The sequence below is a fragment of the Parasteatoda tepidariorum genome, chromosome 5, assembly GCF_982258835.1.
Source record: "Parasteatoda tepidariorum strain Cologne lab strain chromosome 5, Ptep-v5.0, whole genome shotgun sequence".
Classification (NCBI taxonomy): Eukaryota; Metazoa; Arthropoda; class Arachnida; order Araneae; family Theridiidae; genus Parasteatoda; species Parasteatoda tepidariorum.
Window position 1 is genome coordinate 79,334,099 of NC_141759.1, and position 19,458 is coordinate 79,353,556.

At 32.0% G+C, this 19,458-nt stretch overlaps 1 protein-coding gene across 2 annotated transcripts in view; it reads right to left on the reverse strand.

The window, feature by feature from the left end:
- LOC107445743 (vitellogenin-6) overlaps positions 1-19,458 on the reverse strand; it is a 53,545-nt gene that overhangs the window by 1,091 nt on the left and 32,996 nt on the right. For both annotated transcript variants that reach the window (XM_087164375.1, XM_087164374.1), the window contains 10 exons: positions 18,529-18,649; positions 16,942-17,203; positions 14,912-15,197; positions 12,263-12,475; positions 9,935-10,204; positions 8,041-8,178; positions 7,696-7,917; positions 5,815-6,106; positions 2,907-3,064; positions 1,581-2,010 (listed from right to left, as the gene is read on the reverse strand). In XM_087164375.1, coding sequence (XP_087020501.1) covers positions 1,581-2,010; positions 2,907-3,064; positions 5,815-6,106; positions 7,696-7,917; positions 8,041-8,178; positions 9,935-10,204; positions 12,263-12,475; positions 14,912-15,197; positions 16,942-17,203; positions 18,529-18,649 — 2,392 coding nt within the window. The remainder of the gene's footprint in view (positions 1-1,580; positions 2,011-2,906; positions 3,065-5,814; positions 6,107-7,695; positions 7,918-8,040; positions 8,179-9,934; positions 10,205-12,262; positions 12,476-14,911; positions 15,198-16,941; positions 17,204-18,528; positions 18,650-19,458) is intronic.

Consider the following 19,458-nt stretch of genomic DNA (forward strand, 5'->3'; position numbering starts at 1 on the left):
TAAAAATAGAAACTTTATGTTTTCATTTATGTGAAACAAGTAAGTTTTCTTGTTTCTTCTAAAAAAACCACTGAATTCAATAATAAGTGTTTTATTGCATTTCATTTGTGCCTGTTATCTTGTTTGATTTTAAAGAAATTCCGATTTTTGCCATCTTGATAATTTATTTTAGACATGTTTAGTTCTAATTCTTTTTACGTCGCACTAGAGCTGCACAATGGGCTATTGCCCACGGCTTAGACATCTTTAGATATTGTCTCTCCGAATTTGCGGCTTTGCAGAGTGGTCTATGTTTCATCGGCTAAAATATCTAATATATATAATTCTCTTACGTGGCTCCCAAATGTTGGCTGTATTTCTTTTCCGCCGGTGGCAACGTTTACTTTGTTTTGTTTACGTTACTATTACTCTTACACGGCGAATCGACCAATGATTGCCGCTAAAAGTGTCACACGCCAAATCTAGCTGAGGTGGCTCAACATATAGCGCTTTTAAAAACGGAAACTGAAGTAACCAGAGAGCATCAGCTGCGGTAATCTCATACTATTGAGCTAGGCAGAAGTGAGTAGTCTTTGTCGATAGATCTCTATTTTAGTATTTTGTCGAAAGCACTTTTTTTCACGAATTTATATATTACGAATTTATTTGACGATTTTCGATTTATATCACGAATTATACTATAGCAAATTTCTAATAGGTTTAACGAATTACGTGTCATTTATTTGAATTCAAATTTATTTTAATGACTTAATATTCACTAAAAAGATGTGATTCTTTTTTTAAAAAAAGTTTTTATATAGATTTGAATGATTGTTTTGAATTCTTAGAATTTTGTGCATTTGCAATGTACCTAAGCTAGTAGCGAGCGAAGCGAGCTGGGTTTGCGAAGCAAACCATATAAGATTGCGTAGCAATTTTCGGGGGTTGGTCAGCGTGAGAGAGCAGGGGGCCCCGCCCACTAGTTAATGCTAATTCCCTAATATCTACATATCTAGGAAAATAATAAAAAATCGGATTCAAAAAGTTGGTTTATTTAAGATTTATTGCTCACTTAAATAAGAAAATGCTGAAAAATAGTGCCTCAATAATTTTGTCAAACTTTCGACATGTCGATCCCATAATTTTGTAAAATATTTTGCCTCTCAGAATTTCAAACCACTGGGAACATAAAAAAGGCTTTATGCATATGAAATAAGTAAATCTTAGAGTTTTTGAATTTAGATGCTTTCTATTTTTCCAGCCTTCAAAGCAAAAGATCTTACGAAAATATTTTTATAAACTAATTCATATTTTAATTTCTTAAACATATGTTTAATAAAATTCATGTTTATAATAATTAACAGTATTGTTACTAGCTGGAATATGTTAAATACTAGTTACTAACTGCGTAAGAAATAATTGAATGCAATAAAAAGTAAGTAAAATACACGCGCGCATAAGCAAACTTTTTTAAGTAGGAATTCTCAAATATCTAGGTCCTTTTCATCTTAAAATCTTCAATTATAAATAGCTAAATTTTGTAGTTTCAAGTTTAATAAAATAAATAAGATGAATGGATTAATAAAGAATAATAATTTTACCTTCGGCTGGGCACTTTGGCTCTATTTTAGGAACAGAACAAGTGTCAGAGGGAATACTGTAAGCATATGCGTGGGCATCATCATTCTCAAAGAAACAGCCTTTGTCATCTGTATACCCATCGTACTTCTGACCGTTGTAGTTGCCGCAAAGTCCACAGAGTTTGTTTCTGTAGTACGGTGATACTTGTACTATGATTCCGAAGCCGTTGTACTCGATGATGAGGCCGTACTTTTCGGAATGAAGAGCGTAGTATACGTCCCTTTTTGTAACGTAGAAGAGGGGTGGATGTTGGTGTTCTCCTTCACGGTGCAAGTATGGCTCGGTGTTGGTGACTGACACTCTTTTGCCATCGACTCGGATGATAATGTCTGAATCGTCGGATACTGGGAGAGCTTCGATCTTGTGCTTGCCCAAAAACACCTTTACAGCCTGAAACACATTAAAAAAATGTGTTCATACATAGAAATAGAAAAAGAATAATTTTGAAAAATGCATTTCGCATGGTTTTAATTTTCTTTGAAGATACTCAAAAAGAGCTGTATCAATTTATGCAAGACATGATATGCAGTGAGCATGGGCATATTATTTTTTAGAAAATATGCACAGTGCAACAAGCTGTAGTATTTTATTTATGTCGCACTAGAGCTTCACAATGGGATATGTAAGACTACTTTTGGAATTAAACCTTCTTATATCTCCGAAGAGGTATTTCTCTTCGGAGATACAAGAAGTGTAACAAGCTGTAACTATCACGCTTTATTTGAAGATACGACAATGCAATATTTTTTGAAGATATGAGCAATGCAACATGCAAGGACTTTATTTTCCCTCGTAGGTTCTACTAACAGAACAAGCATTTTTTTTAAAAAAAATTTCTATAAAAACATGAACACAGCTTTGAACATGAATTTTCGTTATTAAATTAATGAGAAGGAATAATGTATTGAGTAATTAATAAAACGAATAACGTCGTCTGTGGAACAATCAAGCATTATAATTTGTAAAACAGCTTAAGATATTTTACAAATATGTATAAAACTGTATATATATATATATATATATATATATATATATATATATATAATTCAGAGAATTACTAAAATTCAATTTCATAATGATTAAATTTCAACCTATAACTTCAAAAACCCATAGGTTTCACCAATCCATAACTTAAGCAAACCATAAATTTCTCTGACCCATAGCATAGTTCTAGGGACATTATTCTGCTTTATAAAAATCTTATTTTCTTGTATTTAAAAAGTGTAGAAAGAAAATATTAGTTATTAAGTCGAAAACAGAAAAATATTTTTGAGTTAGAAACTTACCTTTTTATACCTTGGATGAGTGATTTTAGTTGCTAGGACGGTGAAGAATTCTTTAGGAGAGCAATCTCTTGTAAGAACTTTGTAACAATCAATAGGTGGCAGTGAGTACTCATAACGATCAAAAGTTACAACGTTATTTCCTTCTAACTTGCAGTTCACTGTTATAAAGTAAAAAATAGTAGATAAAGTAAAAAACAAAACAATGTTACATGATTGAAAAAAAATTTTTTTTTCATAGTGGAAATGAATGCAAGCGTATTTTCATTTGCTTCAGTTTTCTCTGGTTGATTTGCTTAATATCACATTTTCTTGTGGAAAAAAATTTTGAATTAGGAGTTATCAAACTTATCTAAGTCATGGCACCCTTATAAACACCCCTTTCAAGTTTTATTTTGCTTTATTATTTAACTATGGCAGATATTCAAAATATTTTCCTACTATAGATTGCTTCTCTTTTAGCGGAAACCGGACTTAAAAAATCAAGTTCATTAGCAATTACGATCATATTAACCGATGAAAGACTGCAAAGCGTTTCTCATCTTTTCTTTAACCAGCATAACTTTTAAAAATAGATTTATCTCAGAGATTTAAATTTGCTGAACTGGAATGGCATTTTAAATAACTCCTTAACGATCGGTTAATTTTCAAGAAAACAGTCATAATAGTGAAAAATTTTTTGTCATATATCACAAATACACGTATTTGATTAATGCTGACATCTAGTTTAATATAAACTAACTATCTATAATTACCTTAAAAATATCCTGGTACAGCCATCTGGTGCGCAAAATTAGAAATAAAAGGATTTCCGGGCAAAAGAAATGAATTAGTTTCATTCTTATTGGAGCGTTACTACTGAACACTCCAGCCCGAAAATATCACGAGAGCGAGAAATAGAGGACGAAACCTCACCCCGTAATTTTCACGGGAGCGAGAAGGAAGGGGTTAATGCTGAACTTGTTTTCGATCTATGCAAATGCTTAAAATGAAGCTAAATTTTGGTATTCGTTTAACTGAAAATATAAAAAAGCTGTTATAAACTTTGAGAATGGTTATAAAAAATTGGATTGCAAAGTTCAAACTAAAAGAATATATTATATTTGAAATTTCGATAAGAATGGGACATACTACTGATCTTTTCCTTTAGCATTTCACTTATTTAATAAATAATTGAAATATTAAATTAATTATTTATTATTATGTAGATATCAATATAACAACAGATTTCAAAAATCATAACTTGTTAAGAGTTCCAACTCTCAGAATCCCTGTAACCTTTTAACGGAACTCTAGGGTTCCACTGTACACCTTTTTAGATCCGTTGATCAATGATGTAATACTATATACTATTTAAATACTTATAAATTATGTTCATAAGATTTTTAAAACTAATCCATTGAAATGAGTCGTAAATTTTAAACACGATTGAATTGAAAAATTCGGTTGATTTTGCATTTTTATTAAACATTTTAACAATCCTTTCAATTATAACGAATAATTTTATTCTTTGAATCTAAAAAACATTTTATTTTCCCCAACTTTAACTAATTGTTCATCTTCCAATTGTTTAATTGAAGCTAATTGTTTGATTTTCATGCTTTTGGAAGCATGTGTGTGCTTAGTGCGACAGGTGAATTAGCTGTTCACGGCATAGTGTTCGAATCAATCACAGTTAAAGTGTTCATAATTTTGACTGACCAAAAAAAAAAAATCACATTATCCGGTAAAGTTTATACTTCATATGAAGTCGGTAAAAAACAGAGAAAACCTCTTGCATTTAAGATTAAAATTTGATAGTCATTTAAGAAAAAAACTCTTAACATTGAATAGAAATATGAGGACACCTCAGGGCATTTTCTTGGCCTTAGTTTTAATGAATGTGCAGTATGATTAAATTATAAAAAAAAATTTAAATTGAAAATGAATTTGATGCAGCAGATTAGTTGAATTAAAAATACGAAAAAATTATAAATACTCCTTTTTGTTAATTAAATAATAAATTCGCAATTTAAGTGAAATTTCAAAAAACTTACTTTTACTCAAAGAAAAATACGCAAAAAATACAAAATTTAGCTTTTTTTTCTCTTTTTTTTTTGCAAATTGAAAACTACTATTATTATCTAGTATATAGTTTGAATAAAAAGTTACGAATTGATTTCTCCGTCACTAAATGAAATCTTGATAATTGCAGACATATTTTTTTGTTTTTTTAGTTTATCTAATATATATATTATACCATACAAGTTCCTGAGTAAATTTACCTTCATTGCACTAGTTCTAGACAACTTCTTATATTTTTTTTTCATAAACTAAAAATCATATAATCTTGCATACCTGTTTGAATTGATCTCCAAATTGAATTTACCTTTATTGAACGAGTTTGTGTGAACTTTTCGACTACTTTTTATCAATAAAAGGTTGCTATTATTGATGTTCCAAATTGGATTTACCATCAATGTACGAAAACTTGACAGCTTTGATAATTTTTATGGCAGATTAAAAATTGCTATAATCTAAAATGTGATTTGGTTGAAGTTCGAAATTGATCTTGCATTTTCAAACTAATTCTCGACAATTTTGTTTCTTTCGTAAACTTAAACTTTATTATATAAGTTCCCAAATTGAATTTACCTTCACTGAAAGAGTTCTATTTCTATAAATTAAAAATTACTCATCATATAATATACGGTTTGAATAAAGTTCTGAATGAATTTACTTTCACAAAACAAAGTCCTGGCAATTTCCGTTTATTTTCGTTTCCCTTTTTCCGTAAATTACTATAATCTAGCATACGGTTGGAATAATGCTTCGAATTAATTTACCTTCACAAAACACGTTCATGACAATTTTGTTTCTTTTTCTTTCGTAAACTTAAACTTTATTATATAAGTTCCCAAATTGAATTTACCTTCACTGAAAGAGTTCTTGACATGCATGTCCTCGAAGACAGGATAAGATCTCAATCCCCTGTACATGGGGATGTAAGCATGAGTGTACCGACTAACAGTACTGGGCTTCATTACCATGATATCTGCGACTGGTGCTCTCATGGAGAAATTAGCATGCAGGTGAAATTCTCCTGGTGGGGCATAGTGGTCTTGCGGATCGATATCTGCATAACTGTGAAGTCCATAGACGAACAAACTATGTTTAATGAGGTTGTGAATCCTGTAAGCAACTCTCAGGAATCTTGGTGAAAGCTAAAATAAAATGTATATCTTTAATATATATTTTTCAGAGAAGTAAGGAACAGTAGTCATTAATTAAAAGTTACTAAAAGTTAGTTAGTAATTATTATTTGTAAATGTTAACGTCTCGAACATTTTTCAAGTAAAAACTTCCTTGATTGACTCTTCATATTAAACTTGGCTATAGTGTAATGAAATTATACGCACACATTAGAAATGCTAAGTTTTGTAATCGAAAATTACAACTGTTGAGCATGCCGTTTTATAAAATTCAAAATTGAATTTACTTTCAATAAATGTCCAGAAAATGTTCGTTTTTGTTTTAGTACATTTTATTTTATTTTATAACCGTTGTTGAACAGCCGACCCAATTTTGAGTTTACGACTGCTAATGTTCAACTCCGTAGTCTTGCAATTTTGAACCAATCCTAAAGACAAGGGAACTCAAGGAACCAAAGACAAGGGAATCCTAAAGACAAGGGATCCGTCTACTACTGAGGATATTTTTACGTCAGCACTGAGGTCAGCGTAAGCCGGATGCGGAATTTGAATCGAATGCCCATCGCTGGGATTCAAACCCGGTTCATCCCATTGGAAGGCGAACGCTCTATCCCCTGAGCCCTCACGGCTCTGTTTTAGTGCATTGAAAATTTCTCTAAGTTAACATAAATTTCAAGAATTTTTGAAGTTTTAAATAGATTTTGTTTGGTCAACATGTTATTGAAAATGGCTAATTTTACTGAAACGAGAACTGTCACCTACTTTTAGAAAATGTTTGAAAAAGTTTGTGTTTAGAAAATAGCAGTAGTTTGGAATAATCTAAAATCAAATCAAAAATCAAGAAAATGAAAATAAATAAATTATGAAATGAAAAATCACGCAATCCAAGTGCACTTCATTAAAAAGAATGAGAAGAGACCACAAATAAGCAATTTTCCTACATGCTGAGGACAAGTGAATAGTTGCTGTAGTCAGATGATTCAATTGCTTTTCCAATTCAATATACTAGTCCTGTTCTTAAAATGTATTCGATTTTATTCACCGCCCATGTTCAGAAAAATGCTTTTTTAATTCAATAAGATTTTTCAAAGTCCGTATTCAAAATCGGATTCGGGCTTAGAAGTGGATCCAACAAAGAAGAAACCTAATTTTTTGTGAGGTAGATATACCAGTTTGGCTATACGAATACTGTTGTTGTTTCTAATGACATTTGAACAAGCCAAACTCGCCAGTCATTGGCCTTTTGCAAATTAAGTCAGGAGAGCGCGTCTTTAGTTTGACAAGAGAACACCTCAGGGGTAAAGTATGTCTTAGTTCAAAACCCCACAAATAGATGGCAGCACCACACATTCGTGAGGTGACTTCCTCAATTCAGACGCAGACTAGAAGAGTAGGGAGAATTTTCTCCAGATTCCTGTACCCATGGTACTGATCAGTGACTTACATTTCTCCAAATTTTACGGGACTCGGTTTGTTTTTAGCAAAGTCTAGGATCGGAATCCGGACCGGCCTCCGATTTCTCTAACCATTAGAATGCACGAATATTAACAATTAGTACACGAATGCAGAAGAATATTTAAAAGCTGATATGCGTTACATACATTTTCATGTTTCACATGGAAGTTATAGCCATGTACAGTGCTTATGAGTTTGATGTATTCCATGCAGCTCTCGCCAAAGTCAATTCCTCTTTCCCTGTCCTTCACGCACGCTTGGTAGAAATGAGCGTATGGATTGTAATGTTCAGGGGTATCAGGCACTTCTCTCTTGCTTTCATAATGTCTTTGTTCATCGGTTGTGACAAAGTCTCCTTGGATTTTGATCTAAACAGATAATTCTTAAATTAATATCACATATATGTTTACAGTCAATAGAATATTCAGTGAAAACCTATGTCTACAGATGTTTTTTTTTTCTTCTCTTTATACATAAAAGTCCATATTTACCTTTTGATCTGACGTACAATCCTTTCCAAAACCAAGTTTGACTTCGCCTTTGAGAGTATGATCAATTCCAATGGTATTCAAGGTAGCTACTTTTGCTATGTCGTATTTGGGATATAAGAGAGAACTACTGCCACATACCTAAAGAAGTGCAATTAAATTTATATTTATGTATTGCAATCATACATAATCGCAAGACAGCCATGCACATTAAAATTTTTCTGTTATGTATAATTAATTAATATTATGCATAAAACCAAGAATTTTTAGAGAAATGTGTAAAAATATAAACCACTTTTTATAATTGCGTTAGATTATCCAACATATTTTGCAATAAAATCAGTGCTCTATGGTATCCATGCAATAAAATCAGAATCAGTGTACAATAAAATCAGTGCTCTATGGTATCCATGCTCTAACGTATTTAAAGAGACATATTTAACTTGTAATACATATTTAGCAATTATATAGTTGTTGTTCTCGTAGACCATTAAGACACAGATGGTGCGTATTTTCTTGTTTTTAAGTGGCGCCATCTGTGATCAAGAATTCGAATTCTGCCACACCGGTTTAGAAGGCGAATCCATTAATTCATCTACTAATCGTAATTTTGACCAGAACCAGAGAATGATCAATTTCCAATCTAGTACGCCCAGAAGTATATTTTTGTTATGGGAACATGGAGAATTTTGTGACCCGACAAATTTAACGAGCATCAGTCACCATTTACTACACGGAGAGTCTTCGGCTGTCTGGATTCGAACCCCTGCTCTTACGAACGTGAGTCCAGCACCCAGACTATTCCGGCCCAACAATTATTCTAAGAAATACTTTTGAATCAATTGTAATATTTTGAAATTTCGGAAAAATGTTGACCAGTATTCAATCTTTATATTGTTTGTTTCTTATTGTCTTGGGATACATTAATTCACAATGACGATTCCCGATTTTCAACAATTAACCTGATCGATTGTGTGTTTTAGTAAACCTGAAGGTTGATTTAATTATAAATCACGAGAATGTGAATTACGAAGTGATAAAATTAAATGGTGAGAGAGAGTGAATCGTACATTATTACGCATCGATTGTGTATGGTTATACTTATTAATCGTATACGAAAATGTGTACGTTATGGATCATTGTATGATGTAGAGCCAAAAAAATTCACTTACTATTGCATTTGTTTTAAACGACATTTGTTGCAGCACGCTTATATGCAATTTTTTTTTTATAGATTCGTATAACATAAGGTAAATGCAACACTTTAATTTTTGAGAGTATAAAAGGATTTTACAAAACTTACTAATTTAATTCACTTTAATGCCTGGGATGATCCAATGGTTTCGATTTTCCATTGCTCAGACAATATCCGTGTCGTATTATTAAGGATCAAAAATAATTAACATTTGGAGAAAAGTTACAATAGAAAATTAACTGCATCATTGGTGAAATTTAAAAGAAAATATTAGTTACTCAATTTAAATCATTGTTGTGTCCCATGTAAGGAAAAATAACTTTGGAGGACACGTCATTCTTGGTTAATGCTGGTTCATGCATAAATTTACTATGATTAGCAAGATTATTTAACGAGTGAAATAATTCCGTGTAAAGCGAGTGAATGAAATCGATTCCTCATCGCTCAGACAATATCCATGTCAAATTATCAAGGAATATAATAAAAAATAATTAATATTTGGAAAAAAAGTTACAATAGAAAATTTACTGTATCATTGATAAAATTTAAAGGAAAATATTAGTTTCTGAATTTAAATCATTATTGTGTCACACGTATAGAAAAAATGACTGGAATACACGTCATTATTAGTTAATGCATAAAATTTTTACGATTAATAAGACATACGTTAATTTAACGAGTGAAAATAAAATTCATCATTACCTTAAGAACTCTTGTTTCACTCTTCCAGAAAGGTGTTCTTTCATAGTAGAAGTTAACTTTGTGGTAAGACCTAACTAAGTCCCTTGTCCAAGTTAGGGCTACTTTTACTTTTCTGTCTCTGTCACCTTTACGAACTATGTCACCCTCGATTGAACAGCTGCAGAGTTCGCCTCGATCAGTTGGTGATTTCAAATCTTCGTATCCCTCGGCACCAAATTCAGGTCTGACGAATTCTGAACCGTAGTACTGATATTTAAAGTTGGCTTCAAGCTTTGAAAGAAATAAAAAAGGAAACTTTATTCCCTTGAAAACACTTCGTGTAATTAATATGCAATCTAAAGATTTTATTTTTTTAGTGACTTGACTGTTAGCAGTGCTGTCTGAAATATAATTTTAGCTTTATTAAACGTATTTAGTTCAAAAATAGCACTTTAATTTCTTTTCTTATATAAAAAATTTAAAATAATAGAGTTAGTTTTTATTTTTATTTACGATGCACTAGAAATGTACAATGTGCTATTGGCGTTGGCATATGGAACATCCCTAAGGATAATATAAGACAAGACCTAAGGCTTATTATAAGACAAATGCCATCGCAATTTTGATCCTCTGCTGAGGGGATCTCATTTGTGAAGCCACTTCCTCAATTTAGATATAGATCTGAAGGGGAAAGAAATTTTCTCCAGACTCCTGTACCTATGAAACTACTCAATGAAATGAATTAGATACATCAGCTAGTCTTTTTATAGTGTTAATTCATTAGAAGACAATATTAGAAGTCAAAGGAAATTGATTAACGCGTGCAAGCTGTTTCGATGTCATTTTCCTTCAATAAGTTCGTCTTATTTGTGTAAACATGGGTTTCACTATCTCTATGTAGGGCAATGATCTTACTTCCATTTTTTTCACCCGACATAGTTCATAACATCGTTTTATTTTGTTACCTACAACATGCCTTCCAAGTCTTCTGCTTTTTTTTTTAACGAAGACACCTGTATTTTACGACTATCTCCTGTTTATCTATATATTCTTAAATTTCTCAGTATTTAATGAAGAATTTTAAAACAAATTATTTTGGCGATATAATATCCGCTGATAGCAAAAATACTTCATATTCTTCAACAGATGGTGCTATTGCCAGTACTGATGTTGAGTATTAATAGTTGAAGTAATTATAAATAATGGTTTAAAAAAATCTTCTTTAGATTAAGATTTATATACATATTTTCTTATTTCGCTAAATGTAAGTGCTTGCATTATTTCTAATTTTTAATTTCTCTTTTTGACGTACATAATTATGCTTGATGTACCAAAACTTTACTCGTAGCCTAAAAAATGTCGCTTAGTATTTTATTTCTCTATTGTTGGCAGGTATGCTACAAGGCGTATTATCAAAATTTAGTACAGTACAAACTATTGCAGCTCTTTCACAATTCTACACTTAAACATAATTAATAGTGCTTTGATATAAAACGAAGAATAATACAATCTTTATTTATGACTTGTTTAAAGAAAATATTTGAATAAAAATGATCACAGACTCCCGATTTTTAATACTTTGGATTTTGAATTATTCTTTTTTTCTTAAATCTGAATTGAGAGCCGAATTCCTAAAAAACAATTATAAAATAAATTTTGAAAAAACATTTTATAAAAGAAATAGATCACCAGCTTAAGAATTGCCGCCAATTAATATATTGGTGGGAGCTTAGAGATATTTTACCGCAGGAGTCACTTGATGTCACTTAGTGTCAAATAATTTAGGACTAAATATATAATTATGTAGTAAAATATTTCTATACTGTTAGAGAAATTATTTTAATGGGTTGGAGCTAAGTGGTTGAAATGCGATAAAAAATATTCAAAAAAATGATGAAAATACGCAATATGATTAGATTTAGGACATTATTTCAGGAATTAAAGATAAATAGTCCTGTATAGGACACACGCTAAGAATGTTCCCAAAAGACCCGACTAGAACAGCACTGACAAAGGCACCGGATGAAAAACGGAAAAGAGGCTGGTCCAAACTAACCTACAGATTAATGATAATAAAGCAACGAAGCATCCTGGGATGTCTCAGTTAGAGAAGTTTAAGAAAAGCGGTTCTCGACCAGCAGGGATGAAGCGCAGAAATTGTGGCCTCATGAGCCACCTGGCGTTCAGAGAATTTAGTCAAGTAAGTAAGTCAAGATTTAAAACCACTGTATCATTCTGTATTTTGTGTACAGAATTTGTATACATTAAAATGTAAGATATATTAAGAATACATGCTGAAACAAAATAACAGCATCATTTCCACATAAAATTGCAAACTAAAATATTAACCTCTCGTGTAGGTTCCTCAGCAGCTTGGGTGAAAGAAATATCCACGTCATACGGTTCAAAATTAGGGTTGGCATACATGTAGTAAAACTTCTCTCTGTAATCTTTTTCGAAAAGGAATCGAACCCAAGAACCTTTGTCGTTGAATTCATTTTCATACCTAGCAGAGACATCGAATCCATGTCCTAAAGCATCATGGAAAAAGCTTTCTTTCATCTGAAAATTAAAAATTTTCATTAAAAAACACAATTTAAAATGCCTTTTTTTTCCTTTCGCAGTCTTTCTCATTTTACTTTTTTTCGTACAAAATTCAGAACGAAGTAGTTTTTAATCAGAACCGTAAAAACGGCCTGTTCATTTTTTAATTCGATTGTATTCCGTTACGATTTGATATTTAGCACATCGCAACTATTGATAAGTATCGCTATTTCCAGGATTTACTAGTTACCCTTTCATTTATATATTTTTCTGACGCTATTAATTTACTTACTTTTATTTGTTTACAAACAAAAATATACTGTTATTTTTTTTAATTATAAAGAAACATTCTAATGGTTAAAAAAATCTGTTAGGTTATCGAAATTACATTTGTACTAAAATATAAAATAAAAAAAAAGTAATTTGAAAATATATTTTTTTCATTCCTATTCAAAAATTTATCATTAATTGATTTTGCAAATTAATTAAATTTCAATGATGAATAAATGTGTTTCGCAGATCTAAATAACTGCAAATAAGTGCAAATTTGAAACATTATTATTTAGAAGTGAGCAATGTTTGTAATATTTTACCTTTAACGCAGTAAAACGCATCCATGTTTCATGCTGTATTTCATAACCATAAATTATTAAAATGTGAAATAATATTTTTCACTTATTTTGGTCTAAATTAATACAAAATAATGAAAAAAATATGAAAAATATTTTTAAGATTTAGGGATTATATTTTTAAGAAGATGAAAGGATTTTTAAGAGTTATTAAAAGGTTTCCAGCACTGTTTTGTTTTCGGTAACATTTGCAAAGGAGTTGGCATTGCAATAGGGATGCTCCTTTTATTGCCTGAACATTTTTTTTCATAATTCTGGGAAAATTCCCAATGGGTATCACATTTTTGTGCTATCTTTTAGATGAAAGGAAAGTTCAAATCTTCCCTTCAATCCTAAGGATCTGTCTAATATTTAATAATGACTTTGATTATTTTGATGATTTTATTTTGATTTCAAGATAGTCGAACTTGTTACTCTCGATCCTTGGAGACTCAGGAGGGAGATGGTGATAAAAAAAAGTTATGCAGAATGCACGATGAAAATTATGTGATAAAAAATTTACGTTAAAAGATGAACACAAAAAAGAATTCTACAAAAATACATTTTTTAACGTGGTAAATGTTTCCACTCTTGTGTGTCTTTTCTCTTGAATGTAAAAGAATGCCATCTAATATATATAATTCTCGTACGTGGCTCCCAAATTTTGGCTGTATTTCTTTTCCGCCGGTGGCAACGTTTGCTTTTTTTGTTTACATTACTATTTCTCTTACACGGCGAATCGACCAATGATTGCCGCTAAAAATGTCACATGCCAAATCTAGTTGAGGTGGCTCAACATATAGCGCTTTTAAAAACGGAAACTGAAATAACTGGAGAGCATCAGCTGCGGCAATTTCATACTATTAAGCTAGGCAGAAGTGAGTAGTCTTTGTCGATAGATCTCTATTTTAGTATTTTAGTCCACTAATTAATTTAAAATTTAAAATTCGTTGACTTAACTTATAAAATTAAATTTAATAAATGTTAATGTATTAGTAGTTGATATCGTTATATTATTTTTAATTTATCTTTAATAAGAATTTTTTTGCGAATTTTAAAATCAAGCAGGGTCGGTTGCGTAATAATTCTTGATTTATTGTCCATTAAACTGTTATACATTCTATTCCATTTTTTTCACAAATATTGCGATTTCCAATCTTTATAAGTAAAAGTTCTTCATGTTTTTTTTTCCATAAAAAAATGCATAAATAAATTAACAAATAAAAAAAAATTCTGACTAAAATGGAAAATATAGTAATCAAAAAAACAGATTCGCCATGCTAGTTAAGAATCGTGGAAAGAACTCTCTCAAACCAAAAAGATAATTTAGAAGAATCCACCAAACTCGCATAAGATCAAAAACTAGGTGTGGAAGTATAGTTTGTTCACCAGAAGTTGGCACTTGGCTCCGCCTTCATCACGTGGTATCCCACGATTCGATTTCGCTATTTTTGGGAGAAGGAAGCGAACAATCCTGAACAAGTTGGCAATAAGTTTCCGCAATATTAATGTGCATCTTTTTAACGTTAAATGTTTTATAAATTTAATGATATTTCTCTCTTTTGAATGAACAGTTTGTTCTTTTTCAGGCATTTTGTTTCAATATATTTAATTAGCTCGAGTAGCGAAAGGTATAATAGCAAATGGTAAATTGAAGTAAGTGACTGAAAAAGAATTCACTGTTTGCGTCTGGCTCGCATTTGTATAGAGGTTATCCCCTTTTCAAGTGCTGAAATGATCTCTGCGTCCGAGAAGGTGGAGCCAAGTACAAACTCCTGGTGAACGAACTATATTAATGCGGTCGGTTCTGTTAAAGTAAACATTTAATGTTAGAATCTATTTTTACCTCTTTTCTGCTCTGTCGTCTGACTGGTAAATATCCTTCTTCAAGAGGCTTAGCGACACTGTTCATGTAGGAATCGACGTACGTATAGGGCTCGTACTTGAAGTGATAAATCTCATGCGGATTGACTGGCGTCCATTTGAAGTTCAAATTCTTCTCCTTGTAGTCCAAATCAAACTTGAGCTTCAGTGGAAGAGACAGTGTGGCTCTCCTATTGATTCCAGCTCCAAAAATGACTCCATCAAAGGGCATTACGACTCCCATCGAAGCAAAAAGATTCTTATCGATCCTAAAACATTTATAATTATTTTTTCAATTGTTACTCATTAAAAGCCCTAGCACCCCTTATTAAGGATTGTTTTAAAAATACTTAATTAAATTATTTTTGATACACAATTCATAACTGGTAGTAGTACTTTATTTACGTCGCACCAGAGCTGCACAATGGGCTATTGGCGACGATCTGGGAAACATCCCTGAATATGATCCGAAGACATGCCATCGCAACTTTGATCCTCAGCAGAGGGTATGACTCCCCTGCTTGGTAGCCCGATGACCCGCGCGTGAAGTAGAGCACTTTACGATAGAACAGTTTAACGAGAACCGATACCGTGCACCCTCTACGCAGGCTGATCAAAGTGGTCACCCGCCCGCTTACTGACAGCAGCCAGTGATGTTTGACTTCGGCGTTCTACTGGGAACCGTGTCTTTACGATCAGTCCACTGTGGGACCATAATTGGTAGTGGGTATTCAACTGGTCACTTTCGTCGGCCAGAAGGTCAACCTACACAAATTTACCATTTTGGATTAGACCAGCTAAATTTTCAGTTGTACTCGTAATTTGGAAACTAATATTCAGAAGAGGCGAAATTAGTGATTAGATCACCAAATGTCTTTCTATCAGACGTTCTGAAATGTGATGGAAGTGGGTTCGAAACCTGTCGTAACCATTGGTGTATCTTTTTAACGTCCTTCTTTAATTTGTGTAATCTGTGCTTCAACTTGAAAAGGGCTTAAACGCCGTCTTTTGTTTGAGCTCATAAGCCCAAATTTGTACAAGTAACAATAAACAAACCTACAAAGCTAATAGCTTTTCTTTTCCAACGTAAAGTTGAGTTGTTTTAAGAGATGGAAAGTAAAGGTATTAGTAGTAGTACTTTATTCACGTCGCACTATATCAATAGACAATATGCGGTGACCTGGGATGCATCCCTCTGGATGATCTGAAAACAAACTCTTAAGATTTTGATTTTCTGCGGAGGGAATGCCTCCCCTACTTTGGTAGCCCATCAACCTGTACCCAAAATTGCACACTTTGCGGTATAACAGTTTAGCAGAGACCTATTCCGCTGTCCCTCGGTACTTTTGCAAGCTGATCAAATTGGTCACCCTCCCGCTTAGTGACAGCTGCCAGTGATGTTCGACTTCGGTGTTCTATTAGAAACAATGTTTTTACGACCATTTCCTTACGGGTCGGAAGGTAAAGGAAGTATCTTCTATGTCAGTGTTTCCCAAAGTGTGGTACGCGTACCTCCAGGGGTACGGGAACAGTTTAGAGGGGGTACGCGTTCTTATGCGAAATATCTTGCAGCAAACGAAAACTTTATTCAAAAACAAAGTTTGCCATGAAAATTTACGATTACGTATTTTTCTATTGGCTATTTTTTGCAGAGTTAACAGTTAATATTTAGTGGTGTCAACAGCCAGTTGTGATTTTTAACTTTCGTGTAATTTTTTTACAGTAAAAAGTACATTGATTTTTTTTATCAGGGGTACACAGCGTTACAAAAAATTTAGAAGGGGTACACAAAAGTCCTAAGTTTGGGAAACACTGTTCCATGTGAATGAAGAAAAAAGTATGTCGTACTCAAAAAATATGTGAAATCATTCTTAAAAGCATTTCTTAAATGAATATGATACTTTTTTACGCGTGTGTCCGAAAAAGACTCTTAACTCTTATTTGTGGAATGAATTTTTCCGATCTTAATACAGAAGTTAGTTGTATTTGAATTTAAAATGTTGCAATGCTTACGCTAAATGTCCATCTGTTTCGAATTTTGCATGATCCGGAAATTTCCCTCCTCTCTCTTCAGCAAAGAATCCGGGCTCCACCTTGAAGCTAGTATCCTTGTTCTTATAATACAAATAAGCTGGCTGTTTGTAATCAAAGTATATTGGCAATCCAGCTTCACTAGGAATGACGTAGAATTGGTCAATAGTCAGCATAAATCGCTGGTAGAAAAATTCAGGAATGCGTTGCAACATGGCTGGTATATTCGGAATTGTAAAACGACCTGTTGAAGGCAATATTGCAAGTTAAAACTTTACTGTCAATGCTTAAAAGAAATTCCAAAGAATGATATGAAAAATATGCAGCATAGTTTAAGAGATTGTGGAAAGAATGTGTTTTGAAAGTGCTCAAAATGTTCTTCTGCAAGTTTTTCTTTTTTTCAGATGCCGAAGTTATAAGTACATGCTGTAATCAGAGCTATAAGTGCAGGAGATTAATTTCAAATTTAGAAATTCTAGTGTAGATTAGTAATTTTGTAATCAATTTTTCAACCTAGTCTTTAAATAAATCCATTTTTAATAATAAAAAAAAATATTGTTTGAGAAGACCGAAAAAGTGGCGTATTCTGATTCCTCGATTAAGGCGAAATCCTTTTTACATTAAACGTTAAATGAAGTGTCAAATTTTCCAGAGTTTGACCATGCAGGCTGATTATCTACTGAAAATAAAAAGGATATTTTAAAACGCAGTAGTTACATGGTTTTGTGATAAACTTAAATGTAATAACAAAATTAGGTTTTGAGACAATTTTCATGCATATTGAGTTAATTTTATAAATATATATTTATATATATAATTAATTTAAATTAGATAATTTCATTTATATATATTTGCGCATCTACCAAATTTAAGCGAGATAATTTCATGAATTTTTGTGCATATAGGGAATTTAAAGTAAATGATTTTTATGAATAATGCGATGAGAGAACATAATAATGACTTTCATATTTTTTTTTTTAATGGCGGGCACTTGGAGCTATTGTCCATTGGCCACAGAAAGTGCCAGAACTGCTAATTCTCTTTTCGTTACCCAGTGGGCACCTGTGGCGAAGCCACGGCGGTGGAACAGCGTCGCCCACGTCACACTACCACAACCCGTTTATAGGGCGGGTCACATTCACACATTCACACACAAAGGAGAAAGGACATAGAACACAGAAAGAGGGAAAGAAACATCCATGCCTTGCCCGGGATTTGAACCCAGAACCTTTCTGATGCAAGGACATGACTTTCATATAAATTTTTAAATTTTAATTTAATAAACTTTTTATTTAGTAATTTTCTTTATGATATAATTAAAGATTCTACCTCCTTTTCATAACCAAATTAAGAATACTGCCATTTTTTTATTGAAACAAATCAATATAAAAAAAATGGCTCTTCAGGTGAACAAGAAAACAGAATTATCATTTCCTCTTTTTCAAGTAAAAAATAAAGAGATTTTTTTTCCTTCATTGTGTGCGAAATTAGCTGACTTGTCAATAGTACTAAAATAGAATGTTTTAGTGTTGTAGCATAGTAATGAAAAGAACATTATCGTAGTGTTACCTTGTTTGAAGAAGTCTTCAAATGTCTTATCATCGAAACGGAAGAAAGAACGTTGAGTTCCCATGTAACTGAAAAAGATCTCTCCCAAAATAGGCCCATAATTATGCACTGGGAGATTAATCTGAAACGAAAAAAAATTCCATTAGTATTATGAAGAAAAAAAATAATTTAGTTCTTCTAAGAAATTCTATTATCATACAATTACAACTGAAATTTTTCATTTCACTTTTATGAACATCGGAAAATTAAAAAAAAAATTATCGGAATTTTAATTTAATTTATAAATTCTGGCTATTAATCAATGGGAATACATGATTAAAAAATGGATACCGAATGGATAAAATATTTAATATCCACTACTTTTACTTTTTAATGAACAATAATGATTATAAAGTTGACACTAAATTCTGTTTCCGAAAACTCTGTTAGGTGTTTATGTCACCGTAAATAAACGAAATTCTTTCTTACACCTAATTACTTAAGCCTAATTCGACAAGCCTTTATATTTTTGCGTTCTCGCAATTTTGTGTTTTGAGCATTTTAACTATTGGTGATAGTTACTTTCTCATTATTGTGACTAATCGAAATATTTCAAACCATCTGCAGGATTATTTGTTTAGATTACTGTGCTTTGAATTTTACAGTTATCTTAAAATTATTTTAAGAGAGTTTGTTTGATTTTCTTTTTCATAACAATTGATCACCATACAAGCGGTAATCCCAGCACTAATCAAAAAGACATAATTTTTTGACAATATTCTTACATGAATGCTGACTAACGCGGAACTATCTCCCCATATTTAACGCGCATTTACTTTAAGGCGTTTCAAGTGACTATCTCTTTTTTTTATTTTTTATTTTTTAGAACTAGAAAAGTGTTTTGCGCGCACTTCTATGCACTAAAGTTCTTAAATAATTTTGATGCATGAT